Below are 20526 nucleotides of genomic sequence, written 5' to 3'. Positions count from 1 at the left end.
AACTGTGATTAAAGACCATCAGGGTTATTCCACCAAATATTGATTTCTGAACTCTTAAAACTTTATGAATATGAACTTGTTTTCTTTGCATTATTTTCTTATTTCAGACATTTCTATTTTCTGTAAATAAATGCTCTAAATTAGAATATTTTTATTTGGAATTTGGGAGAAATGTTGTCTGTAGTTTATAGAATAAAACTACAATGTTCATTTTACTCAAACATAAACCTATAAATAGCAAAATCAGAGAAGATGATAATTTTTAAATGATCTTATTTTTTTTTAAAGCAGTATATAGTCATTTGCAGAATTGTACTTGAGAAAAGCTGTAGAATGCATTTACTCTACAGATATATTATTTCATAACAGAACCTGTATGTCGGCTCTTTAGGACCCTGGAGTTACTTCAGTTACTTCAGCTGAGCAGGCAAATTACACACACACACACACTCATAGATACAGGTCCTGGCTGGTTCACAGTACAGGCTGAGTGTGTGTGAGGCAGATCAGTGCAGTGTTTATTAGTACAGTACTGTATTTTACTGTATCTGTGTGTAATAATATTGTATATTGTTCAGTGAGCAGAGCTGTAGGGATAATATGAGGCTGATCTGCAGGATTTAGACTGGTTTTATCTTTAGAAATACCTGTTTTTGGACAGTTTGGACACATGGGGACATGTGCTGGAGGTCTGGGGGTCTGCGGGGGTCTTCTGACAGCGGTCTGAAGCTGAAGTCATCTTTAACATGACTAATGTAAGTAAAGATAATCTGCATTTTCTGCAGATTTTAACATGTTTTTTTTATTATTATTATTTTTAAAGAATCCCTGTGTTTTCTGCAGCTCACTGAATCAGTATTAATAGAGTATATTGTGTGAAAGTGTGTGTGAAGTGTGTGTAAAGTGTGTGTGAAGTGTGTGTAAAGTGTGTTTATGCTGGTGTTAAGTAGGATATAATAGTGAAGTGCAGTGAACTGGCTGTAGTCAGCTGATAGTGCTGGATAAGCCCTATTTCCATACTGTAAAAAACCGTTGCCGGGATACAGCCTAACTTCTATTGTGAGCAGAGTTCACAAGAGCCAGAACTCACGGTGATTAAATGTTTTCTAGTGCAGCGTTCACACGCTTCCACTTACGAAATGTCTATATTTTAAAAAGTCAAGTGTTTGTCAAATGATTGTTACATATTTGATGTTTTATGATCTTGTGATTGATCTTGGAAAACCATGAAGTTTCACTTCATTTGTTTTTAGGGGACCAAGAAACTTTGGTCATCATGTTGCTACTCCTGCAGTTTTTGACATATAGACGTTATTCACGCTTTTCTGCAGATTTTTGATCGTAGGCGTGGTTTTCATACAAAAACATCCAGTGTCTGAGGCTAGCTTCTATAGTTTCATTAGGCAGGTATCATATTGAAAGAAATCATTTTTGGTAGGGTGACAACACTTCCCTATACTGGAACTAGATCATGGATGTTATTCTTATAAGGCGCATTATGAGACACTAGTAAGGAACAGGGTTCAGAAAAGCTAAGTAAACAAAACTGTAATTCTTTAAGTTAAACGAGTGCTGGATGTTAATCCACACAGATTTCTCTCCTGAAAACGGTTTATTTTCAGTGAGTAAAGTGCTTTTGTTTATTTACAATAAGATTAGATTTCCACATTTACACTAAGGCAGGGTGCAGCAGCGTTAGAATTACCGGCTAACCACTACCGCTAGCCCGACAGTGCTACACTAAGGAACCCTGAGTGTTCCAGTAAGCCAGGGCGATATTAGCTAGCTCTTCGTCCCATGTAGCTTATTTTAACACAGTAAACACGCAGACTACAGTGCGATTTACTTAGTGTGGTTAGCGGCTAATGCTAATACTGCTCCAGTCTGGGTGCTGGAGAACTAAACTGAAACTCCTGTATAACTCTGTACTTCAGCAGAGTGACTTTACTGCTCCTTAATACCTGACTGATAGAATTCATACATAAGGAGCACCGGATTATAAGGATTTTAAGTGCACCTTATAGAATACGGTAGGGGAGAGCGGGGTAATGTGAGACAACCCTTGTATCTTGGCAACTGAACACAATTGTGGTCATGTGACCATTATGTTGTCAAGTCCCTCCCATTTCCCACTGCTAGGAAGAGGAAGTTGTTGCTGGTGCTGTAAAGGTTTGGGTTTTTTAACAAAAAGGTGTTTTCTGCATGTAAAAGTAAATTTTCTTGATTTGAACTTAATCAACTATTTTATCAAAGTAAATTGATTCAGGTATAAAAACTAATATCATACATGCTTATGAACTTTCAACATATCAAACCATGTGATTGATGGTAGTTGAAGATTAGCCTGATTTGCTAGAGATTATGTTTTTTCTAAAATGGTAGCTGTGGGGTAAAGTGAGACAAATGATGTGGGGTAAAGTGAAACACCGTCCCAGCCAATTGGACTGAGAAACATTGTGCAGGTAGGCTAGAGTGTGATTACATACATAAGAGATTACATGACTATGATTCTGTAGGTTAACTTTCCAAAAGCAAAATCTATACTAATGAATACTGTACTTTTTAGGAAAAGAGTGGTTTGGCAGATTCCTAGCACTTCAACATCTCTCTGTATGAACTCCTGAGGCAACATCCCTGCGAAGGGCTACAACTTTTAATAAAACAACAGTGAGGGAGTTCTTCGAAAATCTCGCTGTAGTAATGGACAGGTGACAGAATCAATTCTTTAGTTGTATAAGTTTTATGGAGACTTTACCTGTAATTTTTGGCTTTGATTTCAATAAGGTTCTTCCCTTGTCTCTCATCTTTAATAGACACGCATTCCCTCCACACATGATTTACAATGTGGATGAAACAGGTGTCTTTACAGTTCAAAAACCACGGCAGGTGCACTATACATGATATAACAGACTAATAGTGAGTGGGTTGTGATAATGACCAGTGAAACTTTGAACTGCAAAATATTAATGGACTGAATCTCCATGATTCTAACACTAGTCTGATATTAGTTATGGAATGTGTGGTTGTCAATCTAGCTTTAAGGATTGTAATTGTTACAACATGTAATGTTAATGGTAGTTTAAAAGTGGAAAACATAAGTACACCCCCAACTGGTTCACTTTACCCCCTTAATTTCTCTGGTCTGTCTTAGTTTACCCCTGAGTTGGGGTAAAGTGAGACACAAGACCACTTTTTTTTTAAACAAACATATTTTCATTGTCCTTTGTCTTGAAGACATTCTGATAACTTTAATAGTTAGGAAACATCCTGAATTAATTGGAAAATTTTAAATTTTACTTATATATCATTGTAGCTCAGCTAGCAAGGGGCAAATGTAAAAAATGGCTCACATTACCCCGCTCTCCCCTATATCAATAGTTTCAGTGGTCTCTGTAACAAGATGGATATATTTATAGATAAGTAATTGCATGTAAGTACAAATACTCTGTTACGTTACTTAAGTAGAAATGTAGGTTATCTCTATTTACTGAAGTAATTATTTTTCACATTTTTACACAATTATCTATACTTTCTACTCCTCACATTTTACAGTAAAAACATCCTCGTTACTCCTGTTTCATTTCAGCTGGTTTTCATTCCAGCTTTTCATCGTTCAATAAAACCCCTGTCCAGATAAATCTCTTTGATCGTGATTGGATGTAGACACCCTATTGGTTTATACTGTGATCCATCACACCTAAACAATAGTATCTATACTATTTATACTACAGAGTAATAAATGGAGATACATTTTTCAAACCTTTGTTGATACCAGGGTCTGACCCCCAGCTTTCTAGGAAAAGATATGTGAAAACGAAGACTTTAGTTGTAGTTTACAGGTGCATTTATTGACTTACTCATATTTATTCAGAATTAATTATACTTCCCATAATATTATGAATAAATAAATTGTTATTTGTTCACCCTGTATGTCGGATTGAGAAGGTTTAAAGTTGCTGGGGTAACAGTGTGCAGTGATCCGGACCCCACGTGAAGCAGCATCTGAGTGTGTCAGAAGGAAACGGGACTGGTGATTAGATCTGCTAGGCAACCAAACAAACCTACCTACTTTTCCACCGCTCTCCTCCCCTCAGTTACACATATACACTCTCTATATATTAGATCAGGTTAATTAGCCTGTGCTCGTTAGCATTCAGCAACTGATTAGCCTTTTATGTACATGTTGGAGTGGTTGTTAACTGCTAATCCCAACCCTAACATTGGTGGACCCTTCTTCTACATATTCTTCTACTATAAAATCCTTTAATTTCCCCAAAAAATCATCAGAGCTGCTTATAATCCGGTGCTCCTTATGTATGAATTCTATCAGTCAGGTATTAAGGAGCAGTAAAGTCACTCCGATGAAGTACAGAGTTATACAGGAGTTTCAGTTTAGTTCTCCAACACCCAGACTGGAACAGCATTAGCATTAGCCGCTAACCATGCTAAGCGCTAACTCTTTCACCATTCAGAGGTTTGTATATCGAACTGTAGCCTGCTTCTAACCCCGGCTAGCACTGTTGGAGCAGCATTAGCATTAGATACTAACCACGCTAAGAGCTAGGTCTTTTGCCATTCAGAGTTGAGTATTCTCAGCCTGTAGCCTGCTATCCCCTCGCTAGCACTGCTGGAGCAGAATTAGCACTACCCACTAACTGCGCTAAGCACAAGCTCTTTTTCCGTTCAAAAGTTAAAACAAGCTACATGGGATGAACCACTAGCTAATATCGCCCTGCCTTGCTGGAACACTCAAGGTTCCTCAGCGTATTGCTGTCGGGTTGCATTTACTGAAAATAGCAGTTAGCCACTAATGTTAATGCTGCTGTACTGCAGCTGTAATTGTGGTAAAAGGTGGCGCTATTAAGTATAATACTTTGGCACGGCACATTTTTTGAAAAATTTATTTGCTAATTTGTGCTAATTTGTGTTGGTCTGTCACTTTAAATCTCAATAAAATACATTTAAGTTTGTGGTTGTAAGATGACAAAATGTAAAAAAGGTGTATTAGGGGTATTAAAACTTTTTTAAGCCTCTGTAATTGGTCTAAATCTCTGTTTAAACCACATTATTATTCTACTCTTTCTTTTACCAGAAAGCTGAATTTACTGTAAAAGGATAATAATTTAGTTTAGGGTTCATACCTGGAAAGTATACAGTATAACAGCTTTCCTATAACAGTATAGTGGTTCTGCCGTCTGTACAGATAGCGCTGTGTTATCTCCCTCATTTCCCTAACAAATTAGTTTCTAGCTTCAGGCTCGTATGTAAAGTTAAACACTATACTTCCTTTATTTGATGGGATGATGGATGGAGTTAAATACAGGGAAATTCTAGAAGAAAATCTGTTGGAGGCTGCAAACGACTTGAGACTGGGAAGGAGATTGACCTTCCGGCAAGACAATGACCCTAAACATACAGCCAGAGCTACAGTGGAATGTATGTTTAGATCGGAGAATATTAATGTGTTAAAATGACCCAGTCAAAGTTCTGACCTAAATCCCATTACCCTAACTGCCAATAGAATAGAATATGGACCCAATGGCACCATGGCTAATGCTCCATCCAGTACTTTATAGGATGGGGTGAGTTTAGGAGCTGGGGATGATGAAGGTGGGGTGATGATCCTTCATCCAACATCCTGACTTCACTCTACTGTTGTCGCTGAAAGTACAAGCTCTTCTCTGTACAGTAGAGACAGTTACAGTATTTTTTGCACTATAAGCTGCACTTAAAATCCTTTAATATTCCTATAAATCATCTGGTGCTCCTTATGTATGAATTCTATCAGTCAGGTATTAAGGAGCAGTAAAGTCACTCTGCTGAAGTACAGAGTTATACAGGAGATTCAGTTTAGTTCTCCAACACCCAGACTGGAGCAGCATTAGCATTAGCCGCTAACCATAGCACTAAGCTATAAAGCTAAGAACTATAGCTCTTTCACCGCTTAGAGGTGAGTATTATCAGCCTGTAGCCTGCTGCTAACCCCGACTAGCACTGCTGTAGCAGCATTAGCATTACCCACTAACCATGCTAAACTCTAGCTAATATCGCCCTGGTGGTTAGCCACTAATGATAATGTTAATTCCTGTTACTCAAAATATAAAAAGTAATAGGAGTTAGTGCCAGTAACAGGGGTGAGTTTCAGTAACAGGAGTGAGTGCTATTAGCAGGAGTGATTTTTTTTTGTAATAATTATCAATTATTTGAACATGCAGTCAATCATTTCTTTAAAATAAAGACTTTCTTGAGAGAAAATCAAAGGAATAAGAGGACTTGCTTTTAAACATGCTCTTTAAATCTCACATGAGTTTTTTCATCTTCAGATTAGAATTTTTGTAACAAATTAAGTAAAGCTGCCTAAAATTGACCAGTATGTGTTTTGAATAGTTAAATATATGTGTTATTAGATTCAGAGTTTAAAAAACAAGCAAATATAGCCCATATATATTATATATAACATATTATTTGTCATATATATAGATATATATATTTAGTTGCTTATGTTGTTCAGCACTATTTGAAATAATAAAAACACATTTCTGTATAATTATATCTGTGATATTGCTGTTTCAGATGAGCTGTTTGGAGCGTCGTCTGAGACGCACGGCTCCGTCTCGGGGGGTTAGCCGGAGTGAACTGGTCACCGCTCCGATTCACTCCAGAGTGAACGGCTGGTCACTCCCTCTGCACGTCCTCCAGCTGCTGGCCTGGATGATGTACAGCTTCATGGCCATCGTGGGCTTCGGGGTGTTTATCCCACTGCTGCCGTCACCGTGGAACTACATCGCATACGGGGTATTGCTTTTATATATATATATATATATATATATTTTTTTTTTTTTTTATATATTTATATATATATAATTTTTAATCCCATTTTCTCCCTAATTTACAAGGCCAAATACCCAACCCACCCTATCACTACTGATGCCCCAACCTCCTCTGATACATGTGAAGTCAGATTCCTCTCTTTTTGAGCTGCTGCTGATGCTGTAGCATTGCCGAGTAGCATCACAGCGCTAACGCTCGGAGGAAAGCACAGCAACTCGGTTCTGATACATCAGCTCACAGACGCAGCCTTGTGCTGATCCACATCACCCTAGGAGTGATGTGGGGAAAGAGCGCCATCTACTGTACTGTACCCACCCAGAGAGAGCAAGGCCAACTGATGGCAAGCTGCATGACTGGGATTCGAACCTGCGATCTCCCAATCATAGTGGCAGTGCTTTAGACTGCTGGACCACCCCGCGCCCCCATATCTGACAAAACTTTATGCCGAAATTTTCAAAATGTGAGTTTGGAGGATTTTTTACAGAATTTAGTAATTAAGTTAGCTATAATTTCTGATATTTAAATGTAAAATGTATTAAAAGGCTGATCCTGTGTCTGGGCTGTAACACACACAGGTCTGGGTCCTACTGTAAATGCAAAGTGTGTGTACTGGGAGCTCTGGGAGCTCTGGATCTGGATGATGTCAGTGGGTCAGTGATTATGTAGATAATTGTAGAAGAAATAAAGGGTTTATTTAGTGTTAAACAGTGAAGCTCTTCTGTACAAGTCAGACTGTGTCTCTACTAGAGTCACCTCTTTATCCTCGATGACTCAGGGCTGCTGAATTAACCCCTCAGTGTTAAACTCAGTGTGAGGCCTGTTTTCTCTCAGTTATATAGAGATTATATATATTTCAAATATATATTTTTATTTCGATTTTTTTTTTAAATCATGTAAATCTCCCAGAGCAATTCATAAATTATTTTATTACAAATGCAGAAATTCATAAATATTCAATTTGCCAGATATTTTCCAAGCCATTACGTGGCAGGCACTGTTTTGTATAATGTAGTGTAATGGGATGGAGTGCTACAGACTAGTTGCTCTCCAGCCCAGAGGGATGTTGAACCCAATTGCAGAACAGTTGATCTCAAAGCAGGTAAAGAAAATAAATAAATAAACACACAGCTCCTCACGTGGAGTCGAACCCATGTTGTCAGGGTCATATTAGAATACCCTATCGCTGACCCGGCTAGTGAATTGGGACATGGCCGTGAAAAAACTCCCTTATAAGGAGCCTAAGAACAGGTGGAAAAACGAGAATGGACGGAAAAATGTCACGCCGAGTGTGACAGAGAGAGAGACCGGGGAGGAATGTATAAGGTATAAATGTATATAGTTCAAACAACCTCACTGGCCAGATGTTTCATGCTTGCGGTCACCTATTGCCAACCCCTGGTTTAACTCTTCATCTTTCTAAATTTTTCTTTTGTAGAGCTGAGTTTTTGAGAAGACAAAACTGTAGACGGATTTTAACCATTTGGCAAAAAATTCCACTATGAGCAAGAGGTTGCAGGTTTAAACCCCCGCTCATGCAGATACAGTAGATGGCGCTCTTTCCTCTCATCACTCCTCTTAGGGTGATGTGAATCAGCACAAGGCTGCATCTGTGAGCTGATGTATCAGAACCAAGTCGATGTACTTCCCTCCAAGCGTTAACGATGTGATGCTACTCAGTAATCCTGCATCAGCAGCAGTTCAAAAAGAGCATCACTAGTGATAGGAGAAGGCCTAATAAGTGGGTTGGATAAATGGCTGAGCAAAAGTGGGCAGAAAATAATTTCTATTGTATAAACAATCTCTGTTTTTGTTTTTTGTGTTATATAGTTAGAATGTGATATTCTTTTGTGGATTTTATGTTTTTGTTATAATAGGTTTATTTTATATTATTTTGGTAGAGTCTTTATTTAAGCCCATGTTAGGTATTTGCCTCTACCTGCACTGTATTATTCTGCTATTTGCATTTGTTGCAAATTGTTTTTTGTTTGAGCAAAAATAAAGGGTCTGTAGCGCTGCAGTGTTTCAGGGTGAGGTATTAAATCAGGCTCTGTACGCAGGTGATTGGCTCAGCGTTCGTCCTGCACCTGCTGACTCACCTGGGGGCGGTGACCGTGGACCCGGCCGACTATAACGTCCGCGTGAGGAAGGATTACTCCAGCCCCATGCCTGTGTTTGATAAGAAGAAGCAGCCGCACGTCATCCACAACCAGCACTGCTACCTGTGTGAGGTGGATGTGTACGTACACCAGCGTGTGTTCTGTTATTTCACATTTACACTCTTTAACTACGTTCACATTACGAGCTCAAATCCGCTTTCTTGCTCAGATCGGAATTGCCTATCTTGTTGGTTCACATTCACTGTAAATGTAAGTGATCTGTATCTGTGTGTAATGTGAACAAATCTGTCCCTGAAACGCCTCCTCACATGCTGCACACTGATACCTGTATAAACGTCTCCTTCTTCACCAACAACAAAAAACCCTCATATTAGAGAGAGGAGAGACTCGTAGTTTTATAAAGGGAAATGGATGCGTTAGCAGCTAATATGTGGAACATCTTTTGCTGGAGTGGAGAGTTAACTTAGTTAGCTCTGAAGTTCATGCTCAGGTCGAGGAGGAGAAAAAAGGACAGGTGGTTTGCTTTTGCTGTTTTTTTTTGCAGCTATAGCTGCACAACTGCACCAAGAGATGCAGTGTGGGTACAAGAGAGAAGCACAGAGAGAAGAATCTATTTTCTTTTTCAATGCGTTTTCTGTATTTTAATGACTATTTCCATTGTAGATTCTCACTGAAGCATCAAAACTATGAATGAACACATGTGGAGTTTTATGTACTTGACAAAAAAAAGGTAAAATAACTGAAAACATGTTTTATGTTCTAGTTTCTTCAAAATAGCCCCCCTTTGCTCTGATTACTGCTTTGCACACTCTTGGCATCATTCTCTCAATGAGCTTCTTTAAGAGGTGGCCACCTGAAATGAAAAGTTTTCCAACAGCCTTGAAGGAAGGAGTTCCCAGAGGTGTTTATTAGCACTTGTTGCTCCTTTGTCTTCTTCACTCTGTGCTCCAGCTCACCCCAAACCATCTGGATTGGGTTCAGGTCCGGTGACTGTGGAGGTTCAGCTCTTTTTTTGTTAAGTATATAAAACTCCACATGTGTTCATTCATAGTTTTGATGCTTCAGTGAGAATCTACAATGTAAATAATCATGAAAATACAGAAAACGCATTTAAAAAGAGAAGGTGTGTCCAAACTTTTGGCCTGTGCTGTATATTTAGGAGCTCTGATAAAAAAACGTTTTCATCAATACTTTTTTGTCTATTTTGATCTGCCTGTAATATACACTTTTACACTTGTTTTTTCAGTGCTAACAGCTGTGTTTCTCTGCAGGGGGTCTAAAGTAAAGCACTGCAGCAGCTGCAACAAGTGCATCTCTGACTTCGACCATCACTGCAAATGGCTCAACAACTGTGTAGGAGGAAGAAACTACTGGTATAAAGGAGCTTCAGTAACTTTAGTTATAAAAATGGAAAAAAACTTTTGTACATGTTGAGAATTCAGATTTTCTGTGTTTCAGGTTGTTTTTCATGGCGGTTTTCTCCGCTGTGTTTGGGGTGCTGCTCCTGTCTGTGGTCATCCTGTTCTTCTTCATACAACACTTTGTGAACCCGTCCAGTCTGCGTACGGCAGCAGCTTTTCAGAGTGAGTATGAATTAATAATTATAATAAATATTATTAAATATTATCATCAGAGCTGCTTATAATCCGGTGCTCCTTATGTATGAATTCTATCAGTCAGGTATTAAGGAGCAGTAAAGTCACTCTGCTGAAGTACAGAGTTATACAGGAGATTCAGTTTAGTTCACCAGCACTGCTGGAGAAGCATTAGCATTAACCGCTAATAATGCTAAGCGCTAGCTCTTTTGCTGTTCAGAAGTATTATCAGTCTGTAGCCTGCTGCTAACCCCGGCTAGCACTGCTGGAGTTAGCTACAAAACCGGGAAAGAACTAAGGTTAACACACTAACATAATCGGCAAGCTATATAAAATGCTAACATATTAACATTAGCGGTGGGCTAGCTAACATGCTAAAATACTAACATTAGCGGGGAGCTTGCTAACATGTTACATATTAACGTTAGCGGCAGGATAGCTAACATGCTAAAATACTCTTCCCATCCTACCCAGGGTAAAAAAAACTAAATCTGCAAGCTTGACAGGTTTGTTTTTGTGGGTTTTTATGTTCTCAGGGACCACTTTTAAAGATATGGACAAATCAGATAATGATAAATGGACACTGATAATTATTTATAGAGAAGATACTTTAAAGTTTTTCATTATTATAATAAGTATATAAATATTATAAACATTATCACTACAGTTTTATTGATCAATTCCTCTTTTTTCATATGTGCAGGAAGCTACAAAAGAGCTCATGCAACAAGAAATTATGACTGCATTTTTGGGTCTTAAATTATATCTATAGTTCTTTAAAAAAATAAAAAAATAAAAACATATATATATATATATATTCATTGAGTTCTTGACTTTTATAAATGGTGCAAGAACCCTTTTATTACAATCTACGATCTCTGGTTACAAATTTGACAACATGACTACAATTTTAGTTTAATTTCTATAATAATGTATGATTTGTTGTGTAATCCCTCTGTACAGGTGTGAAGGGGAATGGGACGTGGTTTGCCTTCCTGCCCCTGGCTCCAGTCCAGACCAGTTCCACCAGTCTACTGGTGTTAGCCTTCATCACCATCATCATCACTCTGTCCTCACTCTTAATGCTGTGCCACCTGCTGGTCTTCCATATATACCTGTGTAAGTAAAACTATGTTTCCACTTAATTTCAGGTCGAATTTATTGACTGTTTCAATAAGAATGTAGTAAAATAATTCAAATTAAATATATGAATGTAAAATTACCGTATTTTTCACACTATAAGGCGCTCCGTATTATAAGGCATACTATCAATAAATGTCTATTTTCTGGTCTATTTTCATACATAAGGCACACCGAATTATAAGGTGCATGTTAAGCGACACTAGTAATGAACAGGGGTTTCGCCGCTGGGTGATGAGATCTGTAAAGCTAAGATTAAGTTAAATAACAAAACTGTTATTCTAAAATAAAATAATTTAAAAAGTGCTTGATGTTAATCTGCACATATTTCTCTCCTGAAAACTGTTTATTTGGGTGAGTAAACAGCTTCAGTTTATTTACAGTAAGCTCAGATTACCAGATTTACACTAAGGCTGGGTGCAGCAGCAATAGCATTAGCAGCTAATGCCGCCTAACAGCACTACTCTGAGAAACCGTGAGTTTACCTTGTAAGCCAGGGTGATATTAGCCAGCAGTTCGTCCCAGCTTATTTTAACATGGTAAACACGCAGACTACAGTCTGATGTACTCAACTTTAAATGGCGATAGAGCTAGCGCTAAGCACTGTTAACAGCTAATGCTAATGCTGCTTTAGCAGTGCTAGCCGGGGTTATCAGCAGGCCACAGGCTAATAATACTCCCCTCTGAACGACGAAAGAGCTAGTGCTTAGCATGGTTAGCGGCTAATGCTAATACTGCTCCAGCAATGCTAGCTGGTGTTAGCAACCAGCTACGGACTGATAATATTCACCTCTGAACGGTGAAAGAGCTAGTGCTTAGCACGGTTAGCAACTAATGCTAATGCTGCTGGAGAACTAAACTGACTGGTAGAATTCATACATAAGGAGCACCGGATTATAAGGAGCTCTGATGATTTTTGGGAAAATTAAAGGATTTTAAGCAGCTTATATTGCAAAAAATATTGTAATTAGAGAAAATAAATAATCAGCTTTTAATTGTAATAAAAATTTAATTATTAATTAATTAAATCTGTGCGTGTATGTTTGTGTGTGCAGTATGTAAAGGTATAAGCACATATGAATACGTAGTGAAGCAGCGTCAGTCGCAGAACTCCAGAGATCAGGGGGGCGGAGCTACACAGTCGACTCAGGCCAATCCGGCTGCAGAACAGGTAACACCCTCCTTATACAGGGGCATGCAAAAATTTGGACACCCCTGGTCAAAATATCTGTTGAATGTATGAATACTGAAGAGTAGAAACAGATTAAGACGCTCACATAATGCCTGGCATCAGCAGCCGGAGCCCGAGAGAGTACAGTTGGTTGGTCATGGTACGGTGTAACCAATGTGGAAATCGTAAGGTGTTTCAAATTATATTTAATGTGTATGACGTATTCGTATTTACATATTTTATTATTTATATTGTTTTGCTTCTGTAATCTCTGTACCTAGGTTGCCAGGTTTGAGGTTTTCACTCCACATTGAAAATATAGTTGCAGGTGAAAATAAAAAAAAAAAGCTTACTGGGTGTTTTAGGCTACTTTTAATATTTAAAATAAAAATGGACTGTATTGAGAACATCTATGGCAACCTTAGACAGACATTCAGCAGGATATTTTACTGAACCTGGCAACCCTGCTCTCAGTGAAGGTCTCTGGTGTAGCTGAAGGTACTAAATGTGTAATTTTAACTCTGAGAATATGTTTAAATGCGTGTATAATACGCTGATATATAGTGAGTACGGCTGCTGTCTTGTCCCCTATCTGGTGTGGTTACTAGAGGTGTGCCAAAAAATCGATTCACATAAGAATCTTGATTCTCATTTACTACGATTCAGAATCGATTTAAAATGTCCCAAAATCGATTCTAAGGTCCAATCCCATTTCTTCCCTTGGCCCTACCCCTCACGGTAAGTTCACACTGCAGCGGCACGAAGCGTTTTTCGCTCCGCCTCCCACTGCCCAAAGCGACCGTGGCCGCTGCAGTTTGAACTTACCGTCAGACCCACACAGAGCGTAGGTGTATGAGAATCACCGGTAAGATGGCAGAACAAGCACTATATTACCTTAGATTAACGTGTAGTTTTAATGTTTTATGGCAGAATGCTTCATAACAAGCATAAAAAAGATCGCTAGTAGTTAGTTTCAGTAACTGTTAGCTAGCTAACTAGCTAACTTTCCAGTTCCACCTTAAATAACGCTACAGGTGGCAGCGGGCTGCAGCATTTAAGGCGGAACGGAAAAATAACAATAAGCTAATCAGAGCTAATTTCAGCTCCCCATCACAGAGGAATTAAGGAATGGACAATATGAATTAATTTCTCCACCTCCTGCCCCCTTTCTGAAGAAATACAACGGCCTAAAATTAACTAGTTAATCAGCAGCTGCTCCTGAACTTTAGCGCTCCACTGCTATCATCACATCAGCCCAGCAGCGTCACCTACACACCACCGCTAGTAGCCTTATAATAAAGCAGTGTTATTTATTATTTATTTATTGTTCATTAACGTCATTGTGATATCCCAGTGATTCCTCTGTCACTGAGGACCCACATTCCTGCACATTTTATTGTTTTTGTAACACATTACCTTCTCCAGGACCAGTGTATATTTTGGAGGCTTTTTTTTCAATAAGTTTTCAATAAATTTTTATAAATCAAATCGTTTTGAATCAAAAATCGATTTTGAATCGAATCGTGGCCCCCAAAATCGGAATCGAATCGAATCGTGAGATAGTAAAAGATTCCCACCCCTAGTGGTTACACCTTTTTGGAGAGAGGGATAGAAAAACTGTGTGAGCCCATTATCCCTCCACAAGTGTTGATGCAGTACACACACTGTATGCTACGCTGATGCTAAGCTAACCTGTTTTAACAGCAGTATGTCTTTCTGATCTCAGAGTCCGGGGCCTGTAGACATGCCGATAGACTGTGATGCTCCTCTGTCCAGCAGATCCAGGTATAATTCACGTTGCACGCTTACACTTTTACACGTATTTGAAGAATAATTTCAGAGGTTTTAGATTTTCGAGTAAAATTCAATTTTGATTAATTAGTTATCACAGTATTTCTGTAAATATGTATTTATCGTTTTTTTATAGTATATTTAAATACCAGAGCCGGGGGCAGACGTCCAGCAGACTGTCAGGAACCATCTGCTCTGAGGTCATTCAGCTTTAATCCTCTATATAATCTTTATATATATATATCCGCTATATACTCTATATATAGTCTCTAAATATTCTCTACATACAATCTCTATATATATACTCTCTATATACTCCCTATATACACTCTCTATATATTCTCTATACTTTATATATACTCCCTATATATACTATATATATATATATATACTATCTATACACTCTCTACATACATGATATACTCTGTATACTCTCCATATACCTTATACATACTCTCTATATACCCTATATTTACGTTTATGCTCTATATACTCAATTTACTCTCTATATACTTTTTTATACTATATACTATACTATATACTATCTGTTTACTCTATGTATACTCTCTATATACTATATACACTCTGTATATACCTAATACTCTCTATATACCCTATATATATTCTATATATTGTCTGTATACTCTGTATATACTCTCTATATACTATCTATATACTCTGTATATACTCTATACACTCTGTATATACTCGATATACTCTCTATATATTATATAAATACCCTATATATATACTTAATTTACTCTCTATCTACTCTCTTTATACGATATACTATATTATATACTATCTATTATATACTATCTATTTACACTATGTATACTCTCTATATACTATATACACTCTGTATATACCTAATACTCTCTATATACCCTATATATATTTTATATATACTATCTATATACTCTGTATATACTCTATACACTCTGTACATACTCTACATAATTAGAAATACTTTCTATATACTCTCTTTATACCCTAAATACACTCTATAAATACTCTCTATATATTCTCTTTATACTATCTTTATACTCTGTAAATACTCTATATATACTGTCTATATGCTCTATATAACAGTGGTGGTATTGTAACACTGTGTCTGTATTTGTAGATGGAGCATTTTCCTCAGACAGCTGATGGAGAAAATCCCCCAAACTACGGCTCTAAATCATCTGCTCAGATCATACCAGGTAAAATACTCAATAAAACCTCTATCCAGATAAATCTCTCCATCCAGATAGAGTGAATCTGATTGTGATTGGATGTAGAGAAGTATAAACATACACCATTCCGACTCCCTATTGGTTTATACTGTGATCCATCACACCTGCAGATCCCCCCCCCCCCACACACACACACACTCCAGCAAGAACATAGCAGACGTATGTAGTCTAGTATGAAGATGATCCGTGCAGAGACTCAAGAGAACTCCAGACAAACTCCAGTCCAACTAAACTTCTACTTTAATATATTTACGTTTTTAATCCCTTACATTACTTTTACTTTTATACTTTAAGTAGTTTTGAAACCAGTCATCATTATCATCAGTGCCTGTTATGCCGGTCGGCACATAGGGCAGCGACAAAGGTCTTCCACTTTTGTCTGTCCTGGGCCAGTTTCCACACAGTGCCCCAGCTGTGGTTTAGGGCCTTCATTTCTGCCTCCACAGTTCGTTGCCAGGTGTTCTTAGGCCGGCCTCGCTTGCGTTTTCCCTCTGGAGTCCAGCGTAAGGCAGTTTTTGTGATGCAGTTGTTCCCGCTTCTGATGGCGTAAGGCCAATCCAGCGCCATCGTTTCCTCATCAGGATGGTGGTCATACTCTCCTGTCCACACTGGATAAGCAGCTCCTCATTGGAGATTGTCCTTGGCCAAAAAATGCCCAGGATTCTTCGTAGGCTTTTGGTGTGGAAGACTGACAGTTTGTTAAGGTCGTTGTCAGTCATTCGCCAGCATTCCGAGCCGTACAGAAGAGTGGACAGGACCAGACTCTGGTAAAGTCTCAGCTTGGTGTAGATGCTGTACTGGGTTGTCTTCCAGATGTTACTTAGGCTACAGAAGATGCCCCTGGCTTTGCTCAGTCTGTTTTGGATGTCACAGCCTGCTCCTCCATCTTGCTTAACTACACTGCCCAAGTAGGTGAAGCATTTGAAACCAGTACTTTTTTAAAAATATTTTACTTAAAGAGTAAAAAGCTTGAGTTGATTCTTCAACTTCCACAGAAGTATTTTATTAAACTCTAGTATCTATCTGCTACCTACAGAGTAATGAATGGAGATACTTTTATTCACAGCGTTGGTTGTGTGTGTTCTGCTCTCAGGTGAGGCTCCAGTGAGCTGGGGTTCGAGTCGTGTTGAAACCCCTCAGGTTCAGCAGAGCAGCACCGGTCAGCACAGTGAGGCCGAGGGACGTCCTGATGTTCAGAGTCCTCTAGGAACCTCTATCGTAGACACAACCGCCGTCCACCAGCAGCTCATACACTGACCCCCAGCACCGCCCCCAGAATACAGCCTGACTGCTGGACCAATCAGCTCCTGAGGATACATTCACATTACTGTTACAGATCAGCTGAACTTCTGTAGATCAGACACACAGGATCACAGACTCCGAGAGTTCAGCTCCACTCACACTTTAAAACGTTTAAGAAGGGACTAAAGACGGTTCCTTGAGGGACGCCGTAGAAGAACCATGTGTGTAAAGGAGACGCGTGGACTGAAACTTTTTAAAATGAGTTTTATTGTGAATGACTGATTTTGTGTTTTTATTAAAAAACAGAACTGATGATAAGAGTCAGAGTGTGTTTATTACATCACTGCAGATCACAGCACATTTAAAACATGACACACTTCATTCAGATAGACCAGTACCTCGATAGATAGATAGATAGATAGATAGACAGACAGACAGACAGGTAGGTAAACAGGCAGACAGGTAGATAGATAGATAGATAGATAGATAGATAGATAGATAGATAGATAGATAGATAGATAGATAGATAGATAGATAGATAGACAGATAGATAGACAGATAGACAGACAGGTAGGTAAACAGGCAGACAGGTAGATAGATAGATAGATAGATAGATAGATAGATAGATAGATAGATAGATAGATAGATAGATAGATAGATAGATAGACAGGTAGGTAGGTAGGTAGGTAGGTAGGTAAAAATGCAGAGAGGTAGATAGACAGACAGGTAGACAGACAGACAGATAGACAGACAGATAGATAGTTCATTAAACATCAATGAAGACTAATGAACCCATCCCAGAAGAAGTCATGCAAGCCCAATCCATGACACTACCTCCACCTTGTTTCAAAGATGAGCTGGTATGTTTGAGATCACGAGTAGATCCTTTCTATCTCAAAATATTAGCCTTTCCAGCACACTAGTAAAGATTTGAGCACGACAGTGATTTTAATACATTTATTTCCAAAGTGTTATCGTTAAATAATGGTTAAAATAATGAAATTAAGGCAAATAAATGGTATGCAAGTCCAAACATGCAGAAAAGTGATGTCAATCAATCAATCAACCTATATTTTGACTCGGAGGTACATTAAGGGGCAACCCTCATTTACAATGTAGCCAAGCAAATTTACAGAAACAGGGATTGACAAGACAATAGTTAAATTTACTTATTTTAAAATAACAGTAAATAAAATATAAAAATGATAAAAAATAAAAATAGAATTAGAATAAAATAAATAGTAATTATTATAATAAATCTTGGTTTAATTGATATTGATAAAAAAATAAGATCAAAAGAATATTAATTCAAGATTAATACAACAAAAATGAGTTAAAATTAGCTAAAACTAACTTTTACATAATACAACAAAAATACAAATAAATAAACTAAAAAAATAAATGAAAGAAAGAAAGAAAATCAAAATAAGTTAAAAAGCAATAATACAAAACTATTACAATAATAATAATAATAATAATAATAATAATAATAATAAAATAAGGAAAGAAATAAAAAGAAAATAAAGAACTAAAAGAAATAAAAAATAAAAGTTAATAATAAATAAGATTAAGCAAAACAGGCTGTCTGAAGGTGGTTAGATATTAAATGTTTAAAATGATGTAGTGACAGCAGTGAGCTTTAGTGAGTTTTAGAGTTTCCTGTAGTGAATAATTCCAGCTCACTGCTGCTGCTGTTCTGTAGCTAAAAGCAGATTTCCCCTGTTCACTAAAAACTTTAGGAATCTGGCACATTGTAACTTAAAAAAGTTAAGTAATGGAGAATGAAAACTTGAGTTAGCATAAATTAAAAATTCAAGTTATTACAACTAAAGGGGAAGTTGATTTATTTGTAAGGTAGCCCAGGGGGAATCACTACCAGTGAAGGTATAGTTACTTTGAAAAAGTAATCCGATTACTGATTACTGATTACTCCTTTAAAAAGTAACTTAGTTACTTTATGGATAACTTGATTTTAAAAGTAACTAAGTTACTTTACAAGTTACTTTATTAGTTACTTTCAGCAGCTGCAGACACCACCTCCCGCCACCTTAATAACCAGTTTTGCCAATACTCCCTTTATTGGAAAATACATTTTTAACAGCATCAATTTATCTCTATTAAGTTGAACTATTTCCTAAAAAAATACTTTTTTTTTATAAAAATAAAAAAAATTAACATAAATATTTTTTTTATAAAAAATAAAATATGGTCTTTCTTGATTTTACTAAACATAAATACTTGTTTTTATAAAAAAATATATAAAATAAAGAAAGTCTTTCTTGACCTGACATATTTAACACTGTAAAACTGAATATTGAACCTGTTGTTCTCTGCAGGGCAGCAAGGAGTGGTTTTATAAAACAGAACCGTGTATATGGTCTAGACCAGGGATCACATATATGCAGACTGCGGTCCGGGTCCGGACCCATACCGGACCCAACTACTGAGAAGGATTTAATTCTGACAGTGTTCATTTAAAGCACCGGAACTTTTCTTGTCTTTACGGTATGTGCGCTCTGCGCCACAGTGAACTTCCAATCACGTGTGGTGTAAAATCTTTAAATGCTCTCCTCTGCCAATCAAATTTGTGGCAGACCGCTGCCCTGGCTAGTGAATTGGGACGCGGCCGCAAAAAAAAAAACGCTTTAATAAAGAGATAGGGCGCCGAGAACTGGCGAAAAACGAAAACGGGCGGAAACTAAAGACACGCCGAGCGCGAGAGAGAGAGGGGAGAAAGCGAGACGCGTGTGATTGGGGAAGAGCGGAGGGGGAATGGGTAAGGGAGCGGTGTGTGTGTGTGTGTGTGTGTGTGGAGGAGATGAGGTGGAGAGAGAGACGCACAGTGACTTAAATAAGTAACGCGTTACTGACATCACTGATCACTACACACTGATGGTGAGTGTCTGTCAGAAACTGTTGGACACACCCAGTATGCAAATAGATTGTGACAGAAGCCAATGAAAAAGAAGCTGTTAATGACAAAACAGACTAAACTTAGTTATTATAAGTTGGTTCAACTCAAAGATCTCAGTTTGAATAGTACAGTATATGTGCTCACAAATGTTCAGCTAACTCAAAGTAGTTGAGTATTGTTTAGAAATATCCAATTTTATATAAAACCGACTTAAATCATTTGAGTTTAAACAGCGTATGAGTTTACAGTGCAGCTGCTCCTGAACACTAGAGCGAGTCTGATAATTACTGTTCTTTACATTCATCAATAAAGTGATGTATTCTGACAAATTTAACCCTGTAATGTATTAAGTAACCACACGATGGCGCTGCTGAGTTACACTGTGAGTTATACTGTACAGTTCCTCAATAGAGCCTGTTACAAAACCACACACATCCTCCAGCTGAAGCAGCAGCGCAGAGCCCGAGCCTCGCTCTCCTGCCCCTCT

General features: G+C 37.8%; 1 protein-coding gene across 1 annotated transcript; it reads left to right on the top strand.

The window, feature by feature from the left end:
- Positions 1–491: 491 nt before the first annotated feature.
- Positions 492–17437, top strand: zdhhc11 (zinc finger DHHC-type containing 11). Its single transcript, XM_022685391.2, is given in 12 exon segments — positions 492–755; positions 6574–6795; positions 8889–9067; positions 10220–10321; positions 10407–10531; positions 11507–11662; positions 12739–12854; positions 14581–14639; positions 14782–14845; positions 15772–15850; positions 16977–17127; positions 17129–17437. Coding segments are annotated over 12 exon segments (1305 nt in total). The 5' UTR covers positions 492–746; the 3' UTR covers positions 17172–17437.
- Positions 17438–20526: the final 3089 nt, after the last annotated feature.

The sequence above is a fragment of the Astyanax mexicanus genome, chromosome 1 (genome assembly GCF_023375975.1).
Source record: "Astyanax mexicanus isolate ESR-SI-001 chromosome 1, AstMex3_surface, whole genome shotgun sequence".
In the NCBI taxonomy this organism is placed as follows: domain Eukaryota; kingdom Metazoa; phylum Chordata; class Actinopteri; order Characiformes; family Acestrorhamphidae; genus Astyanax; species Astyanax mexicanus.
This window is presented reverse-complemented; position numbering and strand designations above follow the sequence as displayed.